The sequence below is a fragment of the Mastigoproctus giganteus genome, chromosome 1 (assembly GCF_048544385.1).
Source record: "Mastigoproctus giganteus isolate SK-2022 chromosome 1, ASM4854438v1, whole genome shotgun sequence".
NCBI lineage: Eukaryota > Metazoa > Arthropoda > Arachnida > Uropygi > Thelyphonidae > Mastigoproctus > Mastigoproctus giganteus.
Genome location: NC_143575.1, coordinates 53,494,608 through 53,520,062, shown reverse-complemented (window position 1 = coordinate 53,520,062; position 25,455 = coordinate 53,494,608). Strand labels below are relative to the sequence as shown.

Genomic DNA, 25,455 nt, shown 5'->3' with positions numbered 1-25,455 from the left:
ATAGAGCCAGTAAACACATCGTTCTTTATACGTTCTCTAACACAATCAAGATGTTCCAGTATAACTGATTGCATTAACAGAAATGCGGGTTTTTCGTCTTCTAGACGTTGAAGAAAAGAATCTGTGTCTATGATTCTATTAGATATAGCCTCAAGTTCAGAAAGGTGGAGAGTCATTCGTCGTTCTGCAGATAGCGAGAATTGTTTCCAATAGAAATCACAAGCACCAACATCTGTATTGATTCGGATCCCCGGTAGATGGATTTCATCTTTAGATCTGGCTCTTACGGAAAGCAAGATATCAGTCATTTTGTTTTTGAATTCTTCCCACTGGTTTCTGGATAACATTATGTGCGTATTAGATGTCTCGATCGTAACATGTGGCTCGAATTTGTGACAATAAACACGAACTGTGCTACTATGGCTCAGACGTCTGTAGAAAGTTACGTTTGGTCGTCTTATATCATCAAACATTTCGTGCTTTGGCATTTTGGAAAAAAAACTGCAACAGTGAAAAAATTCACAACCACACTGAGAAAGCTCCAAACTGTAATGTGGTCCACTGGCTATAGCATCATGTGATTAGAATCTAGTCATGTTGTTACTGGCTCATAAGTTCGTGACATGTCAGGAACAGGTAGAGGCATGTCGTACAATGGTTATATAATACCATATAGCTAACGCAGGTGTTGCTCCCAAAGTCTTTTGTTCAAATTTAGAGAGGGCTAAAGCAAAAGATAACAAAGCTAGTTCAACTTCAAAGGTGTGGGGTGATCACAGGTGGACACATGGCGTACAAAGCCTATATATCGTCATATAACTAAAGGAGATACCACCCCCAAGTCTGCGCCACCGTTCCCAAACCTTTGTTCAAAACCTTTGTACGACATGTGTCTGAGCTACCGCTCCCTAGTCTTTGTTCAAATGTAGAGTAACAAAAAAAAAAAGCAAAAGATAGCTCACCTTCAAAGATGTCGTTCGGGAACGGCTAGACACATGTCATGCAAAGGTTATATTTCATCATATAACTAAAGGTGATACCAACCCCAAAGTCTTTTGTTTAAATTTAGAGTAGTAAAAGCTAGTTCAACTTCAAAGGTGTTGGTTGGTAACAAGTAGATACATGTACAAAGGTTATATAACTAGCGCTGTTATCGTTCACAAGCCCTTGTAGTAACAAAAGGCAAAAGATAACTCAGTTTCAAAAGGTTACCTTCAAAGATACCACACCTACCCTTACTGATGTGTAAGGATTTCGCTCTCATGCCATGGTATTTTCCTATTGGTGGTGACTTTCACATACTATTGAATCTAAGCACTGATTGGCTGTCGTCAAATGTCGTTTCAATCCACGAGTTTGCTTTAAAAAGGGGTCAACACGGTCACAATTCACAAGTGCCTTTTTTTCCTATTACAAGAAATCAAAATGAGTAGTGAAGATATTTTCTTTGGGGACGAAGTAGATTCGAAGTTCATAGATGAAGTTATCAGGGTAGAGAAGGATCATGAAGATGCTAGGATGATTGAGGCTGAGATAGAATTCTGCCAAACTTTGGTGTATTCGAGTGTAAGTATTTCTTTTTTCATTACTGAAAAAAAATTTTTTTTATTTGATTTTTTTAAATATGTTTATAGAATTATTGTTTGGTAACTGAGTTTCTTTTACGTTACCCTTTCAGAATGCGGAGTTCTTTGGCTATGGTGATGACGGTATTGAGCATCGACCAGGATGCTCACATGACAACATGCTAGAAGGTGCGGGGGGAGAAGAATTGGAGGCTGAGAGTCCGTTATTACTAGATGGGTTTTTGAACGTTGATGATGATGTAAGTATACCTATAGATATATATATATATTTTTTTTTTTTTTGTTTTTTTTCGCGAAAAACAAACCCCTAAAGCTCATGCGATGTTTTTTTTAAATTTTAGATGGAAGAGAGAGAAGTAGCCGTACAAGAAAGTTTTGAACAGTACTACGAAGTACAGGATGGGGTTGCGCGTTATTCAAAAAAATATCGGACCTTATTTAAAACGTATGAGGTCCGGTTTACAAACATTGTAAACTTAGCAGACGGGGATCTGTTTTTTTCGAACTTTCGGCGGATGCTAGAAGAGATAATCGCAAATTTAAGTAATCAGGGTGATTATTCTCATGTTAGGTTGTGTTTAGACGCACCCAGTCTAAAAAATCCCATAAACTTGCCATTTATGCCTCTAACCGATCTGACATTTGACCGTGTGATGGCCGCATTTATAGCTGTCGACCAATCAAACAGTGAATTTATGATAACGGACGACTTGAGTCTGGACGTGATTCTTATTAATATCACGAATAGGGGGGATGGTGGCTATCGTTCTGAGAATATTAAAAAAAGGGCAATGTTGAATTTGAATGACTTTTTAAAAAAAAAAAGCTGTCATTCAAATCAACAATACCGATAGTTTATGTCTCGCCAGAGCATTAGCTGTTGGTATTTCAGCCCATCAGGACGATGCTAAAACATACAGACAGGTGCGAGAGGATAAGCGTAGTATGCAAACTATCAGAGCTACAAATTTACATGGTATCGCAGGGGTTGCCTTAGAAAGTTGTGGTTTGAATGAAGTTGAGTTGTTTCAGCGAGCGATCCCAGATTACCAACTGGTTGTAATTTCCGCTGAGTGCGGTTTTGAAGTTGCATATCGGGGCCCCGCTGCTGATAAACAGATATTTCTACTCAGTCACGACAGACATTATGATCTTGTGCGATCTTTGAAAGCTCTGTTTGGCAGTGATTATTATTGTCCCCTATGCCTTAAGGTTTTACCTACTCGAGAGAGATTAAACACACACAATTGCTCTTTCAAGTGCAATAGATGCAGAGCCGTTCATAATGAAGACAACCTTCTCCTGTGTAATTTTTGTAATCGTTTTTTCCAAGGCGAAGCATGCATTAACGCTCACAGGGCAAACAAAACCTGCTCTGAAGTGCATCGCTGTGGCGTTTGTATGTGCACTTTTCTTACCAATACAGCACAAAAATGCATCCACCCCGACTTCTGTAGCTATTGTAAAACTGTGCACAAAACACAACATTGCTTTGTTCAAAAACCTGAGGACCCGAAGCACGATGTTTCTGTTGTATACTTTGACACAGAAACAGTCTTGCTGGATGGTGAGCATGTGGCTGTGCTCTGCGTTGCTTCTTTTGGCGATCAGGAACGCGTTTACTGGGGCCGCAATTGCATGGCGGAGTTTTTGGATGAGCTGTTAGGAACCCGAGAGACTTTGAAACGAGGTAGTGATGGCCGAAAACTTCGACACATAGAGCCAAAATATAAGAATGTGCGAGTAATCGCCCACAACCTTCGTGGTTTTGACGGTTACTTTGTGCTTTCTTATATTTTCGCGAAACACATAGCTCCTCACACTATCTATGATGGGTCAAAGATTTTGGGTATCTTTCTATCTTCGTTAAACATAGTCTTCTTGGACTCTTATTCTTTTCTAACAGTTCCACTCCGAAAACTGCCAGCTATGTTCGAGCTGCCAGAGGTGCGTAAGGGCTTCTTCCCTCACGAATTCCACAAGATAGACACATTAGATTATGTGGGAGCTTTGCCCGATCAAAAATATTTTAAACCGGAATTCATGAGCGAAGAAACCCGTACGGAATTCGTGTTATGGTACCAAGAGAAGTCACGAGATACCTACAACCTGAAATGTGAACTTTTGGCCTATGCCTTAGACGATGTGAGAGTATTGCGAGATTCCTGCAATAAGTTCCATTCTCTCTTTATAGCAGTCTCGCAAGTTGATCCTTTCTGTCAGGATATTACTATCGCCGGTGCTTGTAGTAGGATCTTCGCCAGAAACTATTTAGAACCAAACACAATGGCTATCCTACCACCTGGCGGCTACATAGGGAGTAACACACAGAGTAGGAAGGCGTTGGCTTGGCTTTCGTGGCAGGAACAACAGAACAACATTAAAATTCAACACGCTCGATCACAGGGTGGTGAAGTTAGAGTAGGTCCTTTTTTATTAGATGGGGTATGTGGTAGCACCGCTTACGAATTCTACGGTTGTTACTATCACGGGTGCAAGAATTGTTTTCGACCTAGTACTATACAGACACAGAGAAACAAACCTATGGGCGCCCTATATGCTGAAACCATGGATCGCGAGGCCTTCATTAGGTCTCGAGGATATGATGTGGTTTCCGTATGGGAATGCCAGTTTGACAACCAACAGAAAAACGACCCTGCCATGAAAGAATTTGTTGCAGCATTCATAACGTACGAATCGATTACACCACGTAGCGCTCTCAGAGGAGGTAGAGTTGACTGCTTTAAACTTTACCACCAGGTGGCGGATAACGAGGAGATTCACTATGTGGATTTCTGTTCGTTGTATCCGTGGGTTTGCAAATACGGCGTATTTCCTCGCGGTCACCCCGAAGTCATTCTTAGCGACTTTGACTATAGTCACAATGCATACTTTGGTATAATCCATGCTAGGGTGACAGCGCCCGAAAAGGAGTTCTTACCCGTCCTCCCAATAAGCTCCAATGGCAAGCTAGTGTTCCCGCTATGCGGTGCTTGTGCCGAGCAGATGTCTCCCACCTGTAATCACGAGGATCGGAGCTTTTCGGGAATCTGGTGCACGCCTGAGTTTTACCTGGCTGTTGAGAGCGGTTATAAAATTGATAACATCTACGAAGTTTGGCATTTCAAAGAGAGCCATAAGTCTTTATTTGGTGGCTACATAGACACCTTCTTGAAAATCAAACAGGAGGCGTCGGGCTGGCCCGAGGGGGTTGAACCTGATGCATACATTTCCGATTTTAAAAGTAGGGAAGGCATCTCTATGGACAGGCACGAAATAAAGGCGAACCCTGCTAGACGTTCACTTGCAAAATTATGTCTCAATAGTCTCTGGGGTCGGCTCGCAATGAGAACTAATAGGGTGAGCACTGCAGTATGTAACACTTACGAAAGCGTTGTACAGCTTTTTATGGATGACACAAAAATCATCCACGACGCCATGTTAGTGTCGGAAGAAATAATGCAAGTTGCATTTGCCCCGATTGATGGAACGGAAGAACCATACCGTCGGGGTAATGCAGTCATTGGCTCTTTCGTCGCTTCCTATGGCCGAATGAAGCTTTACAAAGCTATGGCCCCTCTACGCCAATCTCTTTTATATTGCGATACTGATTCGGTGGTGTTCATCCAAAAACAGGGGGACGAACGTCCACCCATAGGTCACTCGCTGGGTCAGCTCACAGACGAATTGTCTGGGGACCACATTGTTGAGTTTGCCTCGACCGGTCCCAAATCTTACTCCTTCCGCACCCAAGGGGGTAAAACAGTGACCAAATGCAAGGGTGTGACACTTAATGCCAAAAACGCGAAGTTAGTCAACATGAATGTTATGACCGCTGCTGCAAAAGGCCAACATGTTGACGTTTCTGTCGATGTACCGTTTTCTGTCCGGAGAGAGAAACGTACTTCTCGTCTCCTTGAGTCCTCAGTAACAAAAAGGGTTTGGATTTACTTTGATTGTTTTTAAAAACCCTCGCGACTCAAGACAAATCTCACACCTAGCAAGTCAAGTTTTCCCCGGGAGATCACGTGTTTTAGTCGACATATATAAGCATGCAACACGCGATCCTCATTCATATTTACTGTTTGATTTTTGTCAGAACACTGATGATAGATTGAGACTGCGCTCACACGTGTTACCAAACGAAGGACATACGATTGTTTACATCCCCATATGGCTCTGCGTCTAAAAAACAATGCTAACTTTATAAGGTATCTGTCGGAAGTTCGACCGAAACAGGCAACCGCTTTATTAAGGAGTTCAAATCAAACACAAATAAATTCACTCTGTGAAATATGTAAAAACATAGTCAAAGGTAGCATTCCGTTGACAGACAGAGTGAAAAGCAAGTTGCAACGCAAAAAACGTCTGCTCAGAACACTAGCAGATAAAAAAGTAGCATTTAAAACTAGGCGGAAATTAATTCTTCAACAAGGAGGTTCACTGTTCCCCCTGATAGCAAGCATAGTTGTTCCACTCATCACAAGTTTAATCAGAAGATGAGTGAATCTTTCCGTAAATTCTTGCTTGTAGCTGCACAGCCAGAACAAAAACAGATGCTCTCTTTAGACGAGAAAATGTCTGAAATCTTAAAAAGACAGGATTTGCAGCCCGAGTCTAAAGTTAAAATGTATCTTCAGATACTACAGTCATATTTAGGCCTGAAAACTAATGCCGCAAAACAAGCGTCCTCGTCGGCATCAAGCGATATCGAGACCAGCGTATCGAACGTAACGGCGTCGCTACCCACAATCCCCTCTGAAGCGCAGGAGCAACGGTACTCCAAGAGCGAAGTTATAAAGCCTCGTAAGCAGGTCAAGCGCAGATATACAGCTTTGCTATCGCCTCGTCGTTTGAGACGTAAGCATACATGGATTTCGTTGTGGTAAGTTTTTTTCAATAAAACAGACACTTTTTAAAAATAAATAAAATTTTATTTTGTAAGTAAAGGTTCAATTACATGTAATGTGGCTAACAAATCATTTGCCCACAAATCTTTACAATAATATTTGTTTACAATCTTTGACATAGAAATATTTCTACACCGATGAGTCAGGAAAAAAATACAATGTAGTCCACACGCTATAGATTCGGGATGTTGAATCACCACTTTGTTATAAGTCCATTTCTTACTGTTTTGGTTAAGGAACTCTGCAATGTCCGGTGTCGGCGGTCGTGCAAAGCTGTCGAAATATTGACTGCTGTTTTTTCCCAGAAAAATGCAAACCCAGTGAGTACCGGGCAAATACGAAAAGTCCGTATTAATGACTAACAATGCTGGTTTCCTCTGTATTTTTGACGGTAACTCGTCCCTGGCACAGACACCGATCAGATGTTTTCTCGATTCACTGTCTGCTTCTAAAACATTCAAAATCTGATCAGTGTTCATAATTCACGAGGATTGAACGGTCTTTAGTCACAGAAAGAATGTTTTCGAATTCGGCATACAAGATCACTGTTACGTTTTCGGGTAGAGGTTCTGCGAATTTCAGTTCAAGTCGAACACCGCCTCGCCGTAAAGAAGTGATATGCGCGCTGACAGCGTTACTGTCGGGAGTTAGGTCGAAAGCATAAAGCACAATCCCTTCTGTATAATCCAAGATTGATATGTCGTTTCCACAGTCTGAATTCCATTTGTTTAGCGATGTGAAAAGAGACAGGTAGGACCGGGTATAATGTCCATTCTTATAATCGGGTGTTAGCGGAATGGAAGGATGCTGCACACCATCAGCCGTCAGAAGTAAATAACACAGGTTGTAGTGACCAAAATTGAATGGGTTGGTTTTGAGGGAGCCATTGAAACCACCACTGGACACAATACCGACTATTAAACGAGTGGGGATCTGGCCTAGATATATATTGTCTCGGGTAGAGTCTGACATGCCTTTTGGTATTGAATAGTAACTTACATCAGCTCTGTTAATGGGATATACAAGAGGATGTTTTTCAAGAACACTCATGTGGGCTAACTGTATGCTGGGGTTAAGTTTAACTTTACGCACAAAAAGACAGGCTTCGCGTATATGAATTTTAGCAGTATTGTCGAGAGACAACAGACAGAACTCGGGCGAACTGCGAACCATTCTCAGGCGGAGCGATAAATTGTTAATAATATATTTGGCCTGATGGCACAAATCTAGTCTGAGACGACCCAGAAGTTCCACAGTTTTGGTTTTCGAAAAAAACTTCATACGTTGATTCATACCACTGTCAGGCTGAGAAAACATTTGCGAAACATCGGAAACATTGACTTTTACGAACAGTTCTGTAGTGAGTTGGGATTTTTTTGCCCCTCTGTCAAAATTCAAAAGCGTTTCTAAATAAGCTCTATAGGGGTATGTATCACTGCTAGGATTTATTAATTTGTCTTGAACGAAAAGATCCACATGTTTAAACATGGAGTGAAAAAAGTTGTTGACAACACCTACACTCGACTGTAATTCTTTTCCGTCGCTTTGAGTTAACTGTACATTGAGTCGCAAATAAGTTTTTCCCAGGTCCAGATATTCTTCTGATGTTCCCGGTATGGAAAATTCTATTGGCCCCGGCGTATCCACTGAAGCTAAAGGCAAGAAAGTAATGTATGAAGATCGCTCGATGCATAGATTAGTGGCAGGCTGAGCAAACAGGTCTAGTTCTGACATCATAACTTCACCCATCATTGAAAGATGTCCTGATATTTTTTTTTCTTTCGACGCTTGCCTCCACTCTTACTACGGACTTTTTGCTTAATGGCATGTCCTACTTCAGAAGCTCGATTTATAAACGAGCGTTTCACGGGTGCTCCCGAAATGACATCATCGATCATATTACGACCTGCCGATAGCACTTGGCGACCGATGAACTTGGCTGCGGGCTTCAGAAGAGGAGAGAGAAATGTAAATGCAGATCTGAATATACTGCCTAAACCTTGACCTCTCTGGATCGCTGCTCCTGCAAAGTAGGGATTTCCCCCCGCTTGCACTGAGTAGTAATCAACGTACGCGTTCATTGGGGTCGAAAATGTAACTTAATTAGAGTTTTACCACCTCTGAATGGAAATAACTGACCACTGTCTGTGCGAATTTGAATAGAAATGGATTGAATGTTTGAGAGCAGTACAGGGTAATAATCCAAATGTAAGAATTCACCACTGTTTCCGAACGGTACTACTCGCAAAAGAGGCGCTCTGATATCACCCACAACCTGGTCTTCTATCACACTACTATAAACAAAATAAGAGCCTACACCTCTATTTATATCTCCGGGAAATTTCGATCTCGCTGTTCCTTCGAAACCATCAGGCATACGCTCAAAACCGAGTAACTCACCGAGTCCTGTCTCAGGGAAGCGAAGACGCACACCGCTTTCTATTTCGAAAGAAACAAAACCACGGGCATTAACAGAACCTTTAATTTCGGGGGCTATAAAAGTCATAACCTTTAGAATTTCGGAGATGTTATCGTAATTACCATAAGGAATTTTATGCTCGCGAACATCACAAGTCGGCTGTTGTACGAGTACAAGCTTCCTATCAGCACACTCACTGTTAGGCTTTAATGGTGGTAACACTATTTTACCTTTAGGTATCCACTTTCCTATGTACTCCCCTTTAAAAGTTCTAGATTTGTCAACAACTTCACTCACTACTACTTTGTGTACTAGTCCTAGAATTCTGGCAGTTCGTAAAGTCATACGCAACTCACAGCCATTTTTAACGCGAATTGTAAATCTCACTTTGAATTCTGTCTCTTCTACTTTAAGCTCTAAATTGGTATTAAGACCACACATATGTTCAATCAATTTAGACGAATTTTCGTACTCATCGTTCAGCATGTAAACCTCAGGGTTCCTAACTGTCGGTTCTTTCTGCAGAATTTCAAACTCGGCCCAACCTTCGGAAATATTGTCCCATGACTTAGGTACGTGTATTTCTGCAAGTGCTACCTCCCACTTGCCTTTGAGAGGTATAGTGTCGGGCAATATAATAGTAAAATTAGCTTGCGTATTCTGGGGATGGAAATCCATGCACGCATTACTCGGTAGTGTTAAGAAGAACACCTTTAGCCGAAACCCAACTGTTGTAGGAAGCAGGGTATCCTAGCCACTTAACACGGAATTGACGTTCTCCTCCCACACGTCGCTCCTTAAGTACTTTTTCAATAAGATACGCGTCGATTGGTAACGAGTCGTGAATATTAACAAGTAACTGTTGCTCATAAAAGGTACCTTCGATCGTGTCGCCTGTTTTGTCTTGTACTCTGTACACAACTGGCTTTCTTCGTTTCAATACTTGAGATATAGTAAAAATCTCACGCATCCAACTGCCCCAGAATCCTTTGCGGAAAAGATTCGAACCTGTACTTAGAACGACACGATCCCCCACTTTAAATTTAGGAGTCTGTTCTTTGGTTTTTTTCAAGTACAATTTCCTGTAGACGTCTTCTTCATTATGCAAAGTGACATCGGCAGGTGGCATTCCTATAGCTCGATGTGGCGTTCGATTATAAGTAGCTACAATGTCGGGAAGAACATGCACATATTTCTTACTTTCAGAATAAGTTATCCATTTAAATATTTTTTCTTTCAGAGTTCGAATAAAACGTTCAGCGATTGCAGCCTTTTTCTCCGATCTAGTAGTATAAAAATTAATGTTGAGAGATTTAAATAGAGCCCTCACATCTTTGTTTATAAACTCTCTACCTCTGTCACTGTTAAGACTGAATGGCGTTTCTTCCTTGAAAATTGATTTGAATGCTTTTACCATCTGCTTCGATGTTTTATTTCTAAGTGTTCTCACCCAGGCGTATCTAGAAAAAGCGTCTATACAGACGAGTAAATAACGCACTCCGCCATTAGCATCAGACAGATTGGAAACTTCTGCTAAGTCACACTGAAACGTATGGTGTATACCAGGAACTATTATTTGGTTTCTAGGAAAATTAACTCTTTGAGGTTTGTGTCTGACATAAGCAGGTTGAGATGACAAATACTCTTTCACGATACGTCTGGGTAATTTTGTATGTTTTTGTAATGCATTAACACCACTAAAACTTCCAACGACGCGCGGATCGTTGTAATCTTGTAACATTTCTTTTTTTTCTTTTCCAGATGGACTTCTACGAAAACCAGGAGTACTTATGGCGCGACCCCTGTTTCTTTGCATCTTATATGGCGGGTTTGGATGCTAATGGTTAAAGATGGGGTAAAACTAGCGATGACCCCACTATCTTGTAATTTTTTTTTTATTTTTTTTTTATTATTTATCAATAAACATATCTATTTGAAAAATATTGTCTGTCTTTTTTTCTTAGAAAGTAGAAATTAAGTTTTATTTCGAATATAGATTTTTAAAAAAAAAAAAAATTCAAAGTTGTGGAAAGAATCTGAAGATGGCACCACCATATCACGAAGAAGGTAAATAAATATATATACACATCAATACATTTTACTTTTCAGGTTTTTTTTTTTTTTTTCAAGATAGACTCTAAACGTTAGGATACAAAATTCAACTTGAAGAGGAACCATCATAAATAGTTATGGGTAAAAATATATACATATAAAAATTTAACCATCAAAAAAACACATAACATAACATTAAACATATAAAAATACTTAATTTTTCAGCTTTTCAACTTGCAGAATAGATCGGTAGATGGCGACACAGTTTCTTGGTAGTTACGATGTCTTGGCAATCTCCGTTCAAGAAGTATTGTGACACCAAGTATCGGTATGTGAGAGAAAAAATATATATTTAAATAAAATCCTTAATTTCAACTTTCAGAATGACACGCTAGATGGCGACACAGTTTCTTGGTTGTTACGATGTCGTGGCAATCTCCGTTCAAGAAGTATGTAGGGAAAAAAAAATATATATATATATTTAAATAAAATCTTTTAATTTTCAGCTTTCAGATTGCTTCCACAGATGGCGCCACATATTGCAAAGCCACTGAAATATATTTAAACGGCAAAGTCATAGCTACCTAGGAAAAAAAAAAATTTAAACACCTTAAATAAAATAAAATCTTTGATTTCAGCTTTCAGAATGACTCGCTAGATGGCGGCACTGTTTCGTGGGCTTCTGTTGTCGTGGCCATCGTCGTGCTCGAACTTTTGTGACCCCCCCCAAGTGCCCGTATGTCTACAGCGTCCACGTTTTTCCCGCCAAAACCTTTGTCTTGGGAAAGAATGTCTACTGCTCTATTTTCTTGTGTGTGTGTGTGTGTGTGTGTGCGTGCGCGAGCGCAAGAGCTCGGGCTTGTGTGTGTGTGTGTGTGTGCGTGCGCACGCGCGAGAACTCGGGCTTGTGTGTGTGTGTGTGTGTGCGTGCGCGAACCCACAATTCATTGCGCACCCTCCAACGCTACCTTGAAAACCAACGCGGCAAAAACAGACGATTTCTACGGCATCAACAGACCAGAAAATCACCGGTAGACTCAGAGTCGAAGTCGGTTTATACCCTCAAACCAATCAGAACATCGGTTCATATCCCCCTCCAATCAGAACAAGGCGAAATACAACTTCCTACGTCACACTCACACCACTCTTAACTATAAGAGCTAATTTTACACATATTCTTACAACTGAAAGGGTAGCCGTGGGGATAAGCACCGGACCACCAGTAACAACGACATGGGTTCGAGCCTCGGCAAAGCGAAAATAAAATTTATGCATTTTAATGCGAAAAATAAGTGGCGCCATCTAGCGAGCGAAATAAGAACTAAAATATTTTTTCCTCCGACTCCGCAACTAAGCCTCGGCGCAACAGCTAAGCCTAAACCTCGGCTCGCCTCACCGGCACACGCGCAAAACCGAAACGGCAAAACAAGCGACCGACGCGGCAGCACGCACGAAAATTGACGCCAAAATTCATAGAGCCGTACTCGGTTAGAACCCCAACCTTATACTACTAAGCGGCATACCCCACCCACTCTAAGCTGTTTGTTATTTGGTTTTTAGGAGCATTAGCAACTAAGGCCATATTGCTCCGGGATATGCGGTGGTCATTCCCTGACCTTTCCGCATCCTCCGTATTTGGTGGTGACGGGCTCGAACCCCGGTCTAATCAAGAAGCATGTGCTACGCACTGCTGCTCCTTCCCACCTGGCTAGGGAGGTGCCACGCCACTCTAAGCAAGGATACCCCTGCCGCCCAGACGGAAGAAACAAAGAAAGAAAGATGGGCAAAGAAGGCACTCCATGGTAGATACTACAATGACGTCCATCAAGACCACATAGATAAAATGGCTTCCAGTGGCTCACGAGAGGGACACTTCCCCGAGACTGAAGGATTCATGCTCGCCATAAAAGACGAGGTAATCAACACCACCAGGAACTATAGAAAATACATTGCTAAGGAACTCGGAGTGATAGATGTCACATGTGGACGATGCCACCTGGCCCCAGAAACAATCCAGCACATTACCGCAGGATCGCCTTAATATACCCCGTGACGGAGTATACTCACAGACAAGACCAGGTCGCTAGGATAATACATCAAAAGCTAGCGAGGAATTTTTTTTTTTTTTTTTTTTGGTAGTTGTTGGCACATCGGCTTCTGTGGCCATAATGCACCTCCCAAGGTTTTTGCAGTACATTGTCCAAGCCCGAGGCGGGATTCGAACCCGCGACCTTTGGGTTGCTAGGCAGGTACTTTACCCACCCGGCTAGGCCGGTCGGCTAGCGAGGAAATACCAGTTGATCAAAGAACGTGTACCGTATTACAGATCGAACCATAGGCTGTACTAGAGATCCTAACCCACAAGCTGTACTGGGACCGCGCCATAACAATAGACAAGACGATCCCGCACAACAGACTGGACATAACCCTCGTACACAGGAAAATGCTACCTGTCTAGGCGCCTCCGTAGCCAGGTGGGAAGCAGCAGCAGTGCGTAGCACACGCTTCTTGATTAGACCGGGGTTCGAGCCCGTCACCACCAAATACGAAGGATGCGGAAAGGTCAGGGAATGACCACCGCATATTCCCGGAGCAATATGGCCTTAGTTGCTAATGCTCCTAAAAACCAAATAACAAACAAACAAACAAACAGCTACCTGTCTAATCATAGCTGTGCCCAAAACTGGCAACCTCCAGAAAACCTACAGGAAACACAGGGATCTTAGGCAGGAACTCAGAGGTGGCATATGAAACAAGTAACGACCATCCCGATCGCAGTGTCAACCACCAGCATGGTGCCAAAAAACCTGTACAAGAGCCTAGAAGCAATAGGGCAGCCTCCAGAAAGGCGCAATCCTAAACACCTGTAGGACAGTCAGAGTGTTCCTCGACCAATAGTAATAATATCCGGACGTAACAACCACCCTGCGTACTTGGTACTAGTACCCGTATTGGGGGGTAATAGGAATCTTCCCATCAGGGATAAATAATAATAATAATTCATTGCTGGAACGAATGCGTATCGAAAACAAGTTTTTGATGCCTTTACTGTTAAAATTGCAAAATAAAATAATGAATCACATATCCGATTTGATAACATTTCTGCTATCTTTTATGGAAAAATACCGACTCTAAATTAAAAATTGTGGTTTCATATTTCTTTAATTTTACTATAGAAAATTATTGCATTACAAAGAAAGACAAATTAAAATGGTTGTGATGCAGAACCCCACATGCCAGGACTAACTTAGCGATATTATTGAAATTAATTGCAATGATTAGAGTCTGTTAAATTTGTTAAAAATGCACAGTTGATTAAGAAATTGACTATTAACCAAATAGTCAATTTGATTAATTAAGCAAAAATAGAATTACTCAGTATAATATGTTAATTTATCTAGCAAAGTGGTAAATTAAAATGGTCAGTTTTGCATGAACTGGACAGCCTCTTGATGCAGTGAACACGATAGTCCTCGAAATTTGAGACGAAAGTTCTGAGTGTGTACAATTTTTCAGTACTGTATTTCGGATTTGCTTATTACAGACAAGTTATACAGGTTTTATTACTATGGTTATCATTCTTCATATCACGTTAAGGACATTGTTGATATTCTTGTACAGACATATGATACCCAAGGAGATAGAAGCCTCATCAAATCGGAAACTGCACTTTAAGGGAAGGCGGATAAGAATTCGCCACTTAGAAACGTGCGAGTTACCGGGTATTCGTGATGTTTGTTTCCCATTTCTTTTTCGTCATTTCAGGAATGATGAATTACTTTCACCTTTCTTGGAGTGAATGTTATAGGCGTATTTATTTTTGCATTCATTATTATCTGCATTGGCTAATCTTGCCAATTTCTTGCACTATGTTGCCTCTTGTTAAAATCAAATAATATAACTTGACATTATTATAAGGTTTTTAACATGTAGTTCAACACAAGCTGTGCAGTTTTAAAACATTTTTATAAAACGCATTCATTATACACTGCCTGGCCACTTTATTAGGACCATTTACTTTATGAGCTAATAGCGTGTGGCACCGCCTGACCGATTCACTATTCCGACACGATACGGAATGGAGTCTGCAAGGTGTTAAAAGTGACACGAATAATATTGAACCATTTAACCGAACTCTCCTCAATTCCTGAAGTGACGTGAGTCGAGGAACACGCCTTTCCACTTCATACTGCAGATATTCAAAGAGACTGAGATCCGTAGATTAGAATTAGAGTAGGAATATTTAATAAAATATACTTTAATCGAAGTTAATTAAATTTTGGGGCGAGCAAATAATTCCTCTAACCCTCTAATACCCACGATTTGTGTGCTTTTGTATCTCAATAGGTCAATTGCTATTTATATATGGCTAATGCTTTTCGGTTATGGAATTGTTATTCAGTCGGGCGACTTGCATATACGTGGAGGATACCATGTTTTATAAATTCAGATTCCCAGTCGCTTCAGTCAGTTATTCATAATGCGGAGGTATAGTAATAGATGCATTTGAGTTGGCTGTAGTTACAGCTCACGTGCCGACCACGCTAACCGGATGTGTAAAGTGCCTTTCTGGCCACCCAAAGGTCGCGGGTTCGAATCCCACCTCGGGCTTGGATATTATGATGGTGCTGTACTCTTCGGTTGGACCTCACGGCCACAATACACGAAGGAAGCAGGAAAAAAACTGGTTCTGTTGTGTAGTGCTCACATCATACGATAAAAAAAAAAAAAAAACAGTCCACGTGACTACAAAATACGGCCAGTGTTTTGTTATCTAACTTGTAAATGCCTCTGATCATATGTGGCCGTTCAGGAGTGAAAGCAAACAGGAAATTTTTTTATGCCTGACGTAGCCGAGTTGTTAACTCGAAAGGGCAGCAGCACACGCATTTGAGTTGACCGTGGTTCGATCTCACGTAACTGGTAAATATAGTAACAATTGCTTTTCAAAATGATTATTTGTTAACTACTCTGGCTTATATGTCATGCCGGAGTATAAACTCAACATTTTTTTTATTATTGGACTGCGGAACAGCAGTTACTGCTGAATGTGAATAAATTCAAGATAACTTCGTTTTTTAATAAACCGGAAAACTAATCCTTTCCATTAAATATAGGTTAATACTTGTACAAGTTTCAAGTGGCTTTGCCGCTTCTCACCGTTTGGAAAGTTGCACTCGAAGACCAAAGATACTCAATAAAGGCTTTTTCACTCTCATCTGCAATTAACCTGGGTAAATCCTATACCTCCATACAGGCGGAGGTATAGGGTTTTCATCCCGTATTTCGGTTTTTCATGAAGAAAACCATCTGGATCTGATGCAAAACAGCAAACTCCTTTGTTCTGATTGTTGATTGAGAGAGTTGCGATGCTCATCACTTTTTGAAGTATTCTGAGTAATTTAAAAAAATATACTTTATACGTAGGTGTTATGGAAAATTAAATTTGCTAGTTTAATTAATTTCACCTATAATTTGCAATTAACAATATCTTATTTAAAAAAAAAAATCACACGTGTAACTAACTACTCATGCAGTGATCATTTCCTTTTTTATTTATTTATTATTATTATTATTTTTTTGTTGGGACCGAGATACGCACATCTTGTTTAGTTCATACAGAGCCGTTTCTTGGATATGTTGAATCACCCCAAAGAGATAGGAGCGTTACAAACGCGAAGGTACAGTAGTACAATAGTACAAAGTAATACACGCGTCTGAGTTGACTGTGATTCGAGCTTGCGTGACTGCTAAATATGGTGTTGTTTATTCTCTATCGTGTAAATTCCTCTGACTTTATCACAGTCGCCCCGGAGCATGAACAAACTATTTATTACTTGAATAATTCATATTTATTCAGCACGGAAATAATATAACACACTGCTGGTCACCTAAAGAAAAATAGTCGCAATAATGTAAGAAAAATTTGTTGTGTTTGATCGTGTTTATTGTTTGTGTTGCTTTTATGTTATTTATGTTGCCGAAGAAACTCAGGCTATCAGGTGTCAGTTATCTATACATTTAATACAGAAACCGTTTTCTTTCGACAGTCAGTGTGAACGATAGGCTTAATCGATCGGGCTGGTAGTGGTCTCAAATTGAAGATATTTCTTCCTAGGTGTGCAGAAAGTTGTTAAAATTTAAAAATTCCGAATAGTTTTATTTTACGGAACGGGCCAGTTTTGTACTACAAATGAGAACAGTTCAATATTCACTTCATAGATGGAGCCACGGGAAAATGTTAACTATTAAACAAACAGTTGTCTAAAACTAAGTTCATAAGGCATTTTTTTTCTGATTAACAATTTGCACCTTCGCACAACTGTGTCCTTTGTTTCGAAAAAATAATAATAGGACAGCTTCGCAATTGGTATCAGAGAGAAAACTCTGATACCAATTGCGAAGTTTTCGCAACGGGTACAGCTAGCTGTAGCCATTGCGTACGATAGGTCTAATCGATCTGGTCTCAAATTTAAGATGTTTCTTTCTAGGTGTACAGAAACATGGGAAAATATAAAAATTCCGAATAGTAAAAAATCCGAATAGTTTTATTTTACAGAACGGGCCAATTTTCTCTACTAGCGCTGCCTACCATAAAAGAAAGAATAGTTTTATTTTACAGAAATAAGAAATGAGAAAGGATTCGACGCGTACTGGCTTGCTTCCCTGCACACGATCAAACACGGACTACATTTCTTTTGGACAGCTAGAGAAAACTCTGCTACCAATTACGAAATTTTCGCAATGGGTACTGCTAGTTGTCTATAAGTTGCGTGTATTGTGTGGTCGATTTACCTGTTTTGCTGAATGAAAACGCGAATATGCGTGCTATTGCCATGATTATATACTGCAAGCATCAATAATGTCATGTGGAAAGACAGAGGCATATTAGGACGTGCACAATAGACAGCAAAAACAATAATAAGAAAAATAGAAAATCATTCATTAGTCTATGGTAGTTGATTCCTATCATGTACTTTGTTATTCAGTCGGTTCGCGCGGTTGCACTCGTGTGTGTAGCCGCTTGTGTTAATTATGTAGGTAGTATAAAGAAATCGTTTAAAAGCTAGAGCGCATCTCGCTTTTAGAGGGTTTCTCATTTCCGCATAATTAATAAGTCGCAAAGTAGAGCAAATCGATCGGAAGTCTGAATCTCTGAAAAACCATGAATTGTATGTGCATTTTATTTGACATCGTGTGCGATAGAGTCATCTGAAAACAATGAACTTGTCATTAATTAAAGTACGTATTCATTCTCAAAGGAATTAAAATTCCATCGGAGATTCAGGTCTACATTATTAGTTAATAATATCTCAATCATAACGTCATTTAATAAGTTAACAAAGTGCATTTTGTTTTTAGTTTACATTTAAAATCGAAGTGCCTCGTTTTCCTGGTTGTCCCCGTCCTCTCGTACAGTACAGTACTATTACTGGCAATTATTTCATTGTAACTAGCCCATTGATCTCTCTCCTTCACTGTGAGGTCTTTTCTATCACGAAATAACTGTTCTTTTCGTTTTATTCTTTTGATGAAATATACTATAGAGCAGCGGTTCCCCAAACTACTGAGCTCTACGGACCCCTTCAAAAATTAAAAGAAGTTCGCAGACCCATATATATATATATATACACTGCCCTACCAGTAATATCCGGACACCTCCATGGATAGGAAAACAGGTTCCGTGCATGTAATACGTCACAGAACCTGCTATAAATATGCACACTGGGCTTCGAACAGACAATTGCAAAAGTGAGCATGCAAGATGACACTTTCAAAAGAACTACCTCAACAGTTCAACAGAACTGATCAGACAGTCCTATGGACAGACGAGTCGAGTTTCGCACTCTACCAGTCTGATGGTCATTCCTGGGTGTGGCGAATGCCAGTGGAGCAGTTCCTTCCTGATTGTATCCTCCCAACAATGAGTTTGGTGGAGGCAGTGTCATGGTATGGGGGAGTTTCATGGTTTGTCTTGGGCCCATTAGGCGTTATCGACAAAACCATGAATGCTGTGTAATATCAGGACATCCTGGACAATTATGCACTCCAACATTATGGCAGTACTTCGGGGAAGGCCCATACCTGTATCAGCAAGAAAACGCGCCATGCCATACTGTTCGGGTCGTAACAGAGTGGCTTGAGGACATGGGTGTGGAAAAGTTGGATTGGCCAGCCCAGAGTCTGTTCTAAACCCTATCGAGCATCTTTGGGGTGTACTGGATCGTCGTATACGTGCACGTCGAGATCACCCAAAGAACAAGGCCGAACTGGTGGCTGCGTTAAAGGCCGAGTGGAGGAACATAGCACGTTACATTTATAAAAAGCTAGTTGGGAGTATTATTATTATTATTAATATCAATTTATTTCCGAAGAAATGTCGTATGCCGCGAAGATTGAACGCCATCATAAAAGCAAAAGGTTTCAGCACAAAATATTAAATGACAGAATAAAAAGCTCTTTTTTTGTGTAAAGGCAAGGTCCGGATATTAATGGTAGGGCAGTATATATATATATATATATATATCTGATAATTAAAATAAATATGATATTTAAATAAAATCATCAGCCAGTAGTACGGCAATAATGCAGAGCGAAATGAAACGCAAAATAATGATAGCTACATAGCCATATCTATTTATTTTTATTACTTTTACCTAACTTTTACCTCACATAATATATATATATATATATATATATAGGGGTATATAAGTAAATAGTGGAGAGCGATTGGAGTAAATAGGAAGATAATAATAGGTATTATGTTAACAAACAGTAGTAACAAACTTCTACTTCACACTTTCTATATACCGCTATATATATATATATATAGGGGTAAATTTATAAAGGTTGAACCTATATATATATGTTTAAAACAACTCAGCTTTATTCTTATTTTTACATAAATATATAATAATAACTTTATTTATCATAAATTTGCTATACATAGAACGAATAATTTGACCAGTTCCAGAGGGTCCGTTTCGCGGACCCTCTGGAACTGGTCTACGGACCCCAGTTTGGGGAATGCTGCTCTAGAGTACATTTACAAAATTCCAAGTTGAAGAAAGAAATTATTGTCAACATTGTGACCATATAACTTGACCTTGTGCTGCTGCTAAATTTTACTTTTGTTCAGTTTTCTCGCTAAGTTTTCAACTGTGTGACATCAACTGTGTTATGAAAATCAAAACAAGGAACTAAAATATTATAATTAGAATGCACAAAGAAAAGATTTGCTTCAATGGGTTGACAGTTTACAAACAAGCATGCCGTCTAATAATCTTAACGCATGCTTCCGGGAGCAGCCAGCTACATATTTTGCATAACGCTTATTACAAGGTTAAAAGCCTTAATGGCTTGTGGTTTCCTTTGTTTATGGTGGGTCAACAAAAAAAAAAAAAAAAAGAGAGAGAGAGAGAAAGCAGGTCTGACGCAAAGAGGAGGAGGATTCGACCAGAAAAGTAAATGTTTCTCTTAAATTAAATTAAATTTATAAAATACTTGAACAAAAATAAATATAGTAAATTAATTGATGCTGTCATTAGGTTGTTAGAGATAAAGCAAGGTGCTATTCCTCCTACGAACCTAACCACTCCTATATCGAAATAGCAGTGTTCTCAAAAAACAAAAAGAATTCTTTTCTATTCTTAATCTTATTTTATGTTTATTTTATTTATTATTGGTTTGAATAAGGGTGACTAGATACATAAAAGCAGAATAACATCTTGTCTTTCCTATTACCTTAATAACAGGGGTTCACATCTTGTGAGTACGGGCTTGACACAACTCAGGGTCCTGAGCTGGATCTCATCACTCTTCTCTTTCTTGGTGATTCCTTTCTACCCCCCCCCCCCCTCTCTCTCTCTCTCTCAGGATAACTTGGAAATTTTTTTTTGGCTGGTGCAGCATATGCCTCAGCCTTCCTTGCACCGTGTGGCTAATAATAATAATAATAGCATTAATTAATTTTTTGTTTATTTTGTGGTTCAAGTGGTTCTCTAAATATAATTTAATTTAAAACGATATAATTATTTTTTATTCCGTAATAAATTACTAAAATTTTCCTCAATAAATTGTTAAAATATTATCGAAGAGGATACGAATCCTAGATCTTGCTTACGAGTCTTGTTTTTACTGTATTTATGAATTATTCAGATGGAGAAAATTAAGACGATACAGTTTTTCGCTGAAATACAAAGTATTTATTACGAAACACGATACTGTACGTAATTTTACATGTCGTGCAACTTCCGAATCCAATCAAAATTAATCTCCCATACTACCTTACGGGAATTTTGTAATTATAAACAAAACATTAGTATTTATTTAACAAAATTAATATTGTGTTTCCCCACCTCTGGCCGTAATGATTGCTTTAATGAGTCGTGGAAGACATTTTTTTAATACAGTACTATTTTTTTTTTTTTTTTTTTTTTCAGTTTCTACTGAGCCACTTTCCACTTTTATGCTCCTCATACCACACGTTCACAATCCTTGTGTGGTGATACGGACATTTTCATGTTGGAAAGTGTAAGGGCCACTTCCATGAAATTGTCAAAATATACGACCTTCGTGTAGGACATGCAGAATTGTTCTCCTGGCATTCTTCTCGCGTAAACACACCTGTCAAACTGGAAGAGCATGTACCTTGACTCATCCCTCTACAGGACCGATTTCAATTGATTCAGTCCAGGTTTAGTGTGCATTTGTTTTTGTTATCAATGTGGGCTGCATCTCTTCTATGAAAATTCTTGGCATGCGGCTCTCTACATGTCGTGCAAACACAGGTTTGCCCCTGTCCAGGTTCAATGGCGAGATTCCGGCTGTCTCCAGGAGCGTCGGTTCCTGTCTTCAATAATTTACTGCTTACAATACTACCGAGTCGTTTCTTGGGCTCGGTTCACCTCTGAATTTCTATTTCTATAGCACGTGCCAGTTGTACTTCGGAGTGTTTAATTCCTGAGTAGCAAACACAGACATTTTCCTCACATGATATCCATCAATATCCTCTGAAATTCATTAAGCCCTTTTTTGTACTCAATTGTTCATGTTTAATTAATTCTGGGCTAACCGCTGATCACCTTTCTAGCCCAAAATATTTTCACATTTCGTAGTCGCACACAATTTCCAACAATTAGAGAAGTATCTCATGACTTTTGGTAAGACAACGTAAAAACAATAAAACATTATTAGCGTGGCTAACTACAAATCAGTATAAGCTATAGTGTGGCCATTATACATCTACCACTATGATATAAATCAATCAACAATGCATTGCCACTGGTCATGCAATCGTACTCGTATATTGCCACCGATCATGTAATCATACTCGTACATTGCCACTAATCGTGCGATATCGAAATAGCTCACTTGGCTTCTGCCAATGTTATTTAACTCTATAAAACGAACGCCAACGTGATTTCGTTCATGTAATTTTATTAATACAGTATAAGCCTAGTTATCTGGCGTCCATGGGGATTGGTGAGGAATTCCGGTTACATGAATTGAATTGCGGTTTGATGAAGCACTGCTTTACGTTATAAGAATTATACTGATCCAACGGGCATTGCTCTTGTAGGCTTCCACACAATGAAATGCCGCAACGTAAAGTCAAACTTAGTCACATTAGTGTATACACTAGACTGTTTTCTCTTCATTTCGGCTTTAATCATGTCTTTAAGTGAGGCATTTCTTCGCGAGTAATCTATCCTGAAATAAACTGTTTACACACTTTGTACACCACGATAAATACTTTTAATAGCATTTAGCATTAGCATTAGTAGAGGCATATGATGCAAGAAAGCAAGCTTATGCAGCATCAGCCAAAAAAAAAAAAAAACTTCCACTTCACCCCTCCGTTCGTTCGAAATACCTGTCCAGCTGAGCTTTAAATTTATTTAGGCTATAAACTTCAACAACAAGGGATGGAAGTCTCTTCCACCAACCAACTACCCGCTGGCTAAAGCCAAATTTTCGCACATCTATCCTACATCGGTCTTTCCTCAATTTGAATTTATGCCCTCTCAGGTGATTATTCTGAGCAAGAGGCAGAATCCCATCAGCATCGAGCATGCTCAAACCATTCAAGGCGTTATACACCTCTATCAGATCACCTCTCCGGTGCCTAGTCTCCAGACACTGAAATTTGCAAAACTTAAGCCTTTCTTCGTAAGAGCAACCCTTTGTTCCATTCACTAATCTTGTTGCCCTTCTCTGTACTTGTTCCAGGAGCTCTACACCCTTCTTGAAATGAGGCCTCCAGACCTGTATGCAGTACTCAAGATGTGGCCTGACCATTGCCTTATACAAGAGAATAATCACCTCCTTATCCCTGCTAGAAAAATTCCTGTATATCATTGATAAGACACCATGAGCTACTCTTCCAGCCCGTCTGCACTGCTCAGAGAACTTCATATCTGCCTGCACAATTACCCCTAAGTCTTTTTCATTCTCTACCACTGTCAGTGTAGTACCACAGAGTTGATACGTTGCTCTGGGGTTGCTGTTTCCCATATGTAGTACTTTACATTTGTCAATGTTAAACTTCATTTGCCACCTCTCAGCCCATCTGCTCAACCTTTCCAGATCCTGTTGTAGCAGCATAGCGTCAGTAGTGTCCTTAACAACCCTACCAACCTTTGTATCGTCTGCAAACTTGGACATTAAGCTTGATATACCATCAAGCTATATTATTTATAAATACAGAAAACAATAATGGACCCAACACTGAACCCTGAGGGACTCCACTAATAACATTAGTCCACGATGAGCAGTGTCCATTGATTACCACTCTCTGTCTTCTCCCCCTTACCCACCCCTTTATCCATAGCAGCAATTTGCCTACAATGCCACACTGCTCCAATTTGTGCAGCAGTCTTCCATGTGCAACAGTATCAAAAGCCTTTCTAAGATCCAAATATATGATGTCAAAGTTATTCCCTGCATCCAGTTCTTTTGTGACTGCATCATAGAATCTGATCAAATTGGTCAGGCAAGACTTCCCCTTAACAAAACCATGCTGTGTCTGAGCTATAACTGAAGTCTTGTCTACATGATCCTGCAGTGCTTCTTTAACCAGTGCCTCCATTAATTTTCCTGGAACAGAAGTTAAACTCACAGGTCTATAATTACTTGTGCCAGCCTTTGATCCTCCTTTGTGAATAGGGGTCACATGGGATACATATAAATTAATACGTGACACAGAAGCCTATGATAGATATAAGTTGATCTGTAACCAAGTTACAAAGGAGCCAACCAAGTTAGGCAGGCGAAGGCAGATTACGAGAAATCTTTGGCAAGGGATGCAAAGAAAAACAGCAAAGAGTTCTTTATTTATGTAAACTCTAGAAGGAAGGGGATGAATCAGATTGGTCCACTTGATATCGATGGTTCAACTGCATTTTTCTTCTCTGCCATATGTCTCATTAGTTCATCTGACATCCATTTAGGCCTAAACCTTGAACAATATTTCTTAGTTGGTATGTAAAGCCTAGTAGCTTCTCAGGTAAGTTCTTTGAATGCTTCCCATTTTGCATTTGCTGTTGGTAACATCATCAGTTGGTCCCACTGTATAGAATTTAAATACTGTCTCAGACCATCGTAGTCGCCTTTACGAAAGCAATAACCCTTCCCTTTACCCCTGATGGTAGTTACCTCTTTGAGTAAATCCCACTTCAGCACACTGTGATCACTGCTACCTAGTGGTTCCTCTATCTGCAGATTCTTAGTGCATGAAGAATCACTACTGATAAGTAAATCAAGAGTATTACTCTCTCCAGTTGCCTCCCGAACATGCTGATGTAGAAAACAATCATCCATTAAATCCACAAAAGCCTTGCTAGTGTGTGAATGACCAACCCAAAAATTGCAGTCAATATCTGGGATATAAAAATCACCCATTATAAGACTCTCTGATTTACTGGTCCACTATTTCTCTGTACAGTTTCTTATTATACTCATCAGAGTGATTAGGCCTATAACACACTCCTACTCTCAATTTTTATCTCCTAATGCTTATGTCACACCAAACTGATTCGACACTGCACTGTCCAGCGATGTCGACTGGCTTCACTTCCTTCGATTTTATGTGTTTCTTAACTAATAGCATAACCCCTCCTCCCTTCCTATCCTGTCTATCCTTTCTGTAGATGTTGTACTCTCCGAATTCCAGTTCTGCATTCCTTATATCTGTGTGACACCACGTCTCTAATATCCCAACAATATCCGCCTTTGATGCTTTGGGCAATACCTCAAATTCATCAAATTTATTTACCAAACTCCTAGAATTGGTGTACACGCAAGTATACATGCACCTGTTCTTTTTCTTAGCTACCCTAACACAACCCATGTGTTTACTTGTACCGCAATGACTCCCAGCAGTCTCTGAAATGTCCTGCATCTTGTTTTCCAGGCTTCGGCTCATCCCAATAGAAGCAGTGCAAGAATCACTTTCACCTCTGCCAGTGGCTACTGTTAATCTATTAGT

The 25,455-nt window shown here is 39.8% G+C and overlaps 1 protein-coding gene across 1 annotated transcript; it reads left to right on the top strand.

The window, feature by feature from the left end:
• The first annotated feature begins 1,425 nt into the window (after positions 1–1,425).
• On the top strand, positions 1,426–14,766 carry LOC150090802 (uncharacterized). Its single transcript, XM_090373221.1, has 5 exons — positions 1,426–1,566; positions 1,679–1,825; positions 2,799–4,639; positions 4,913–5,395; positions 14,733–14,766. Exons 1-5 carry the CDS (start codon positions 1,426–1,428, stop codon positions 14,764–14,766), a joined length of 2,646 nt encoding a protein of 881 aa, XP_090229347.1.
• Positions 14,767–25,455: the final 10,689 nt, after the last annotated feature.

Coding starts and splice junctions, on each gene's coding strand:
- LOC150090802 (XM_090373221.1), top strand. CDS start 1,426: ATGAGTAGTGAAGATATTTTCTTTGGGGACGAAGTAGATTCGAAGTTC. Junction 1,567..1,678: donor AAACTTTGGTGTATTCGAGT/GTAAGTATTTCT, acceptor TTACCCTTTCAG/AATGCGGAGTTCTTTGGCTA. Junction 5,396..14,732: donor CTTAATGCCAAAAACGCGAA/GTTAGTCAACAT, acceptor TCGTCATTTCAG/GAATGATGAATTACTTTCAC.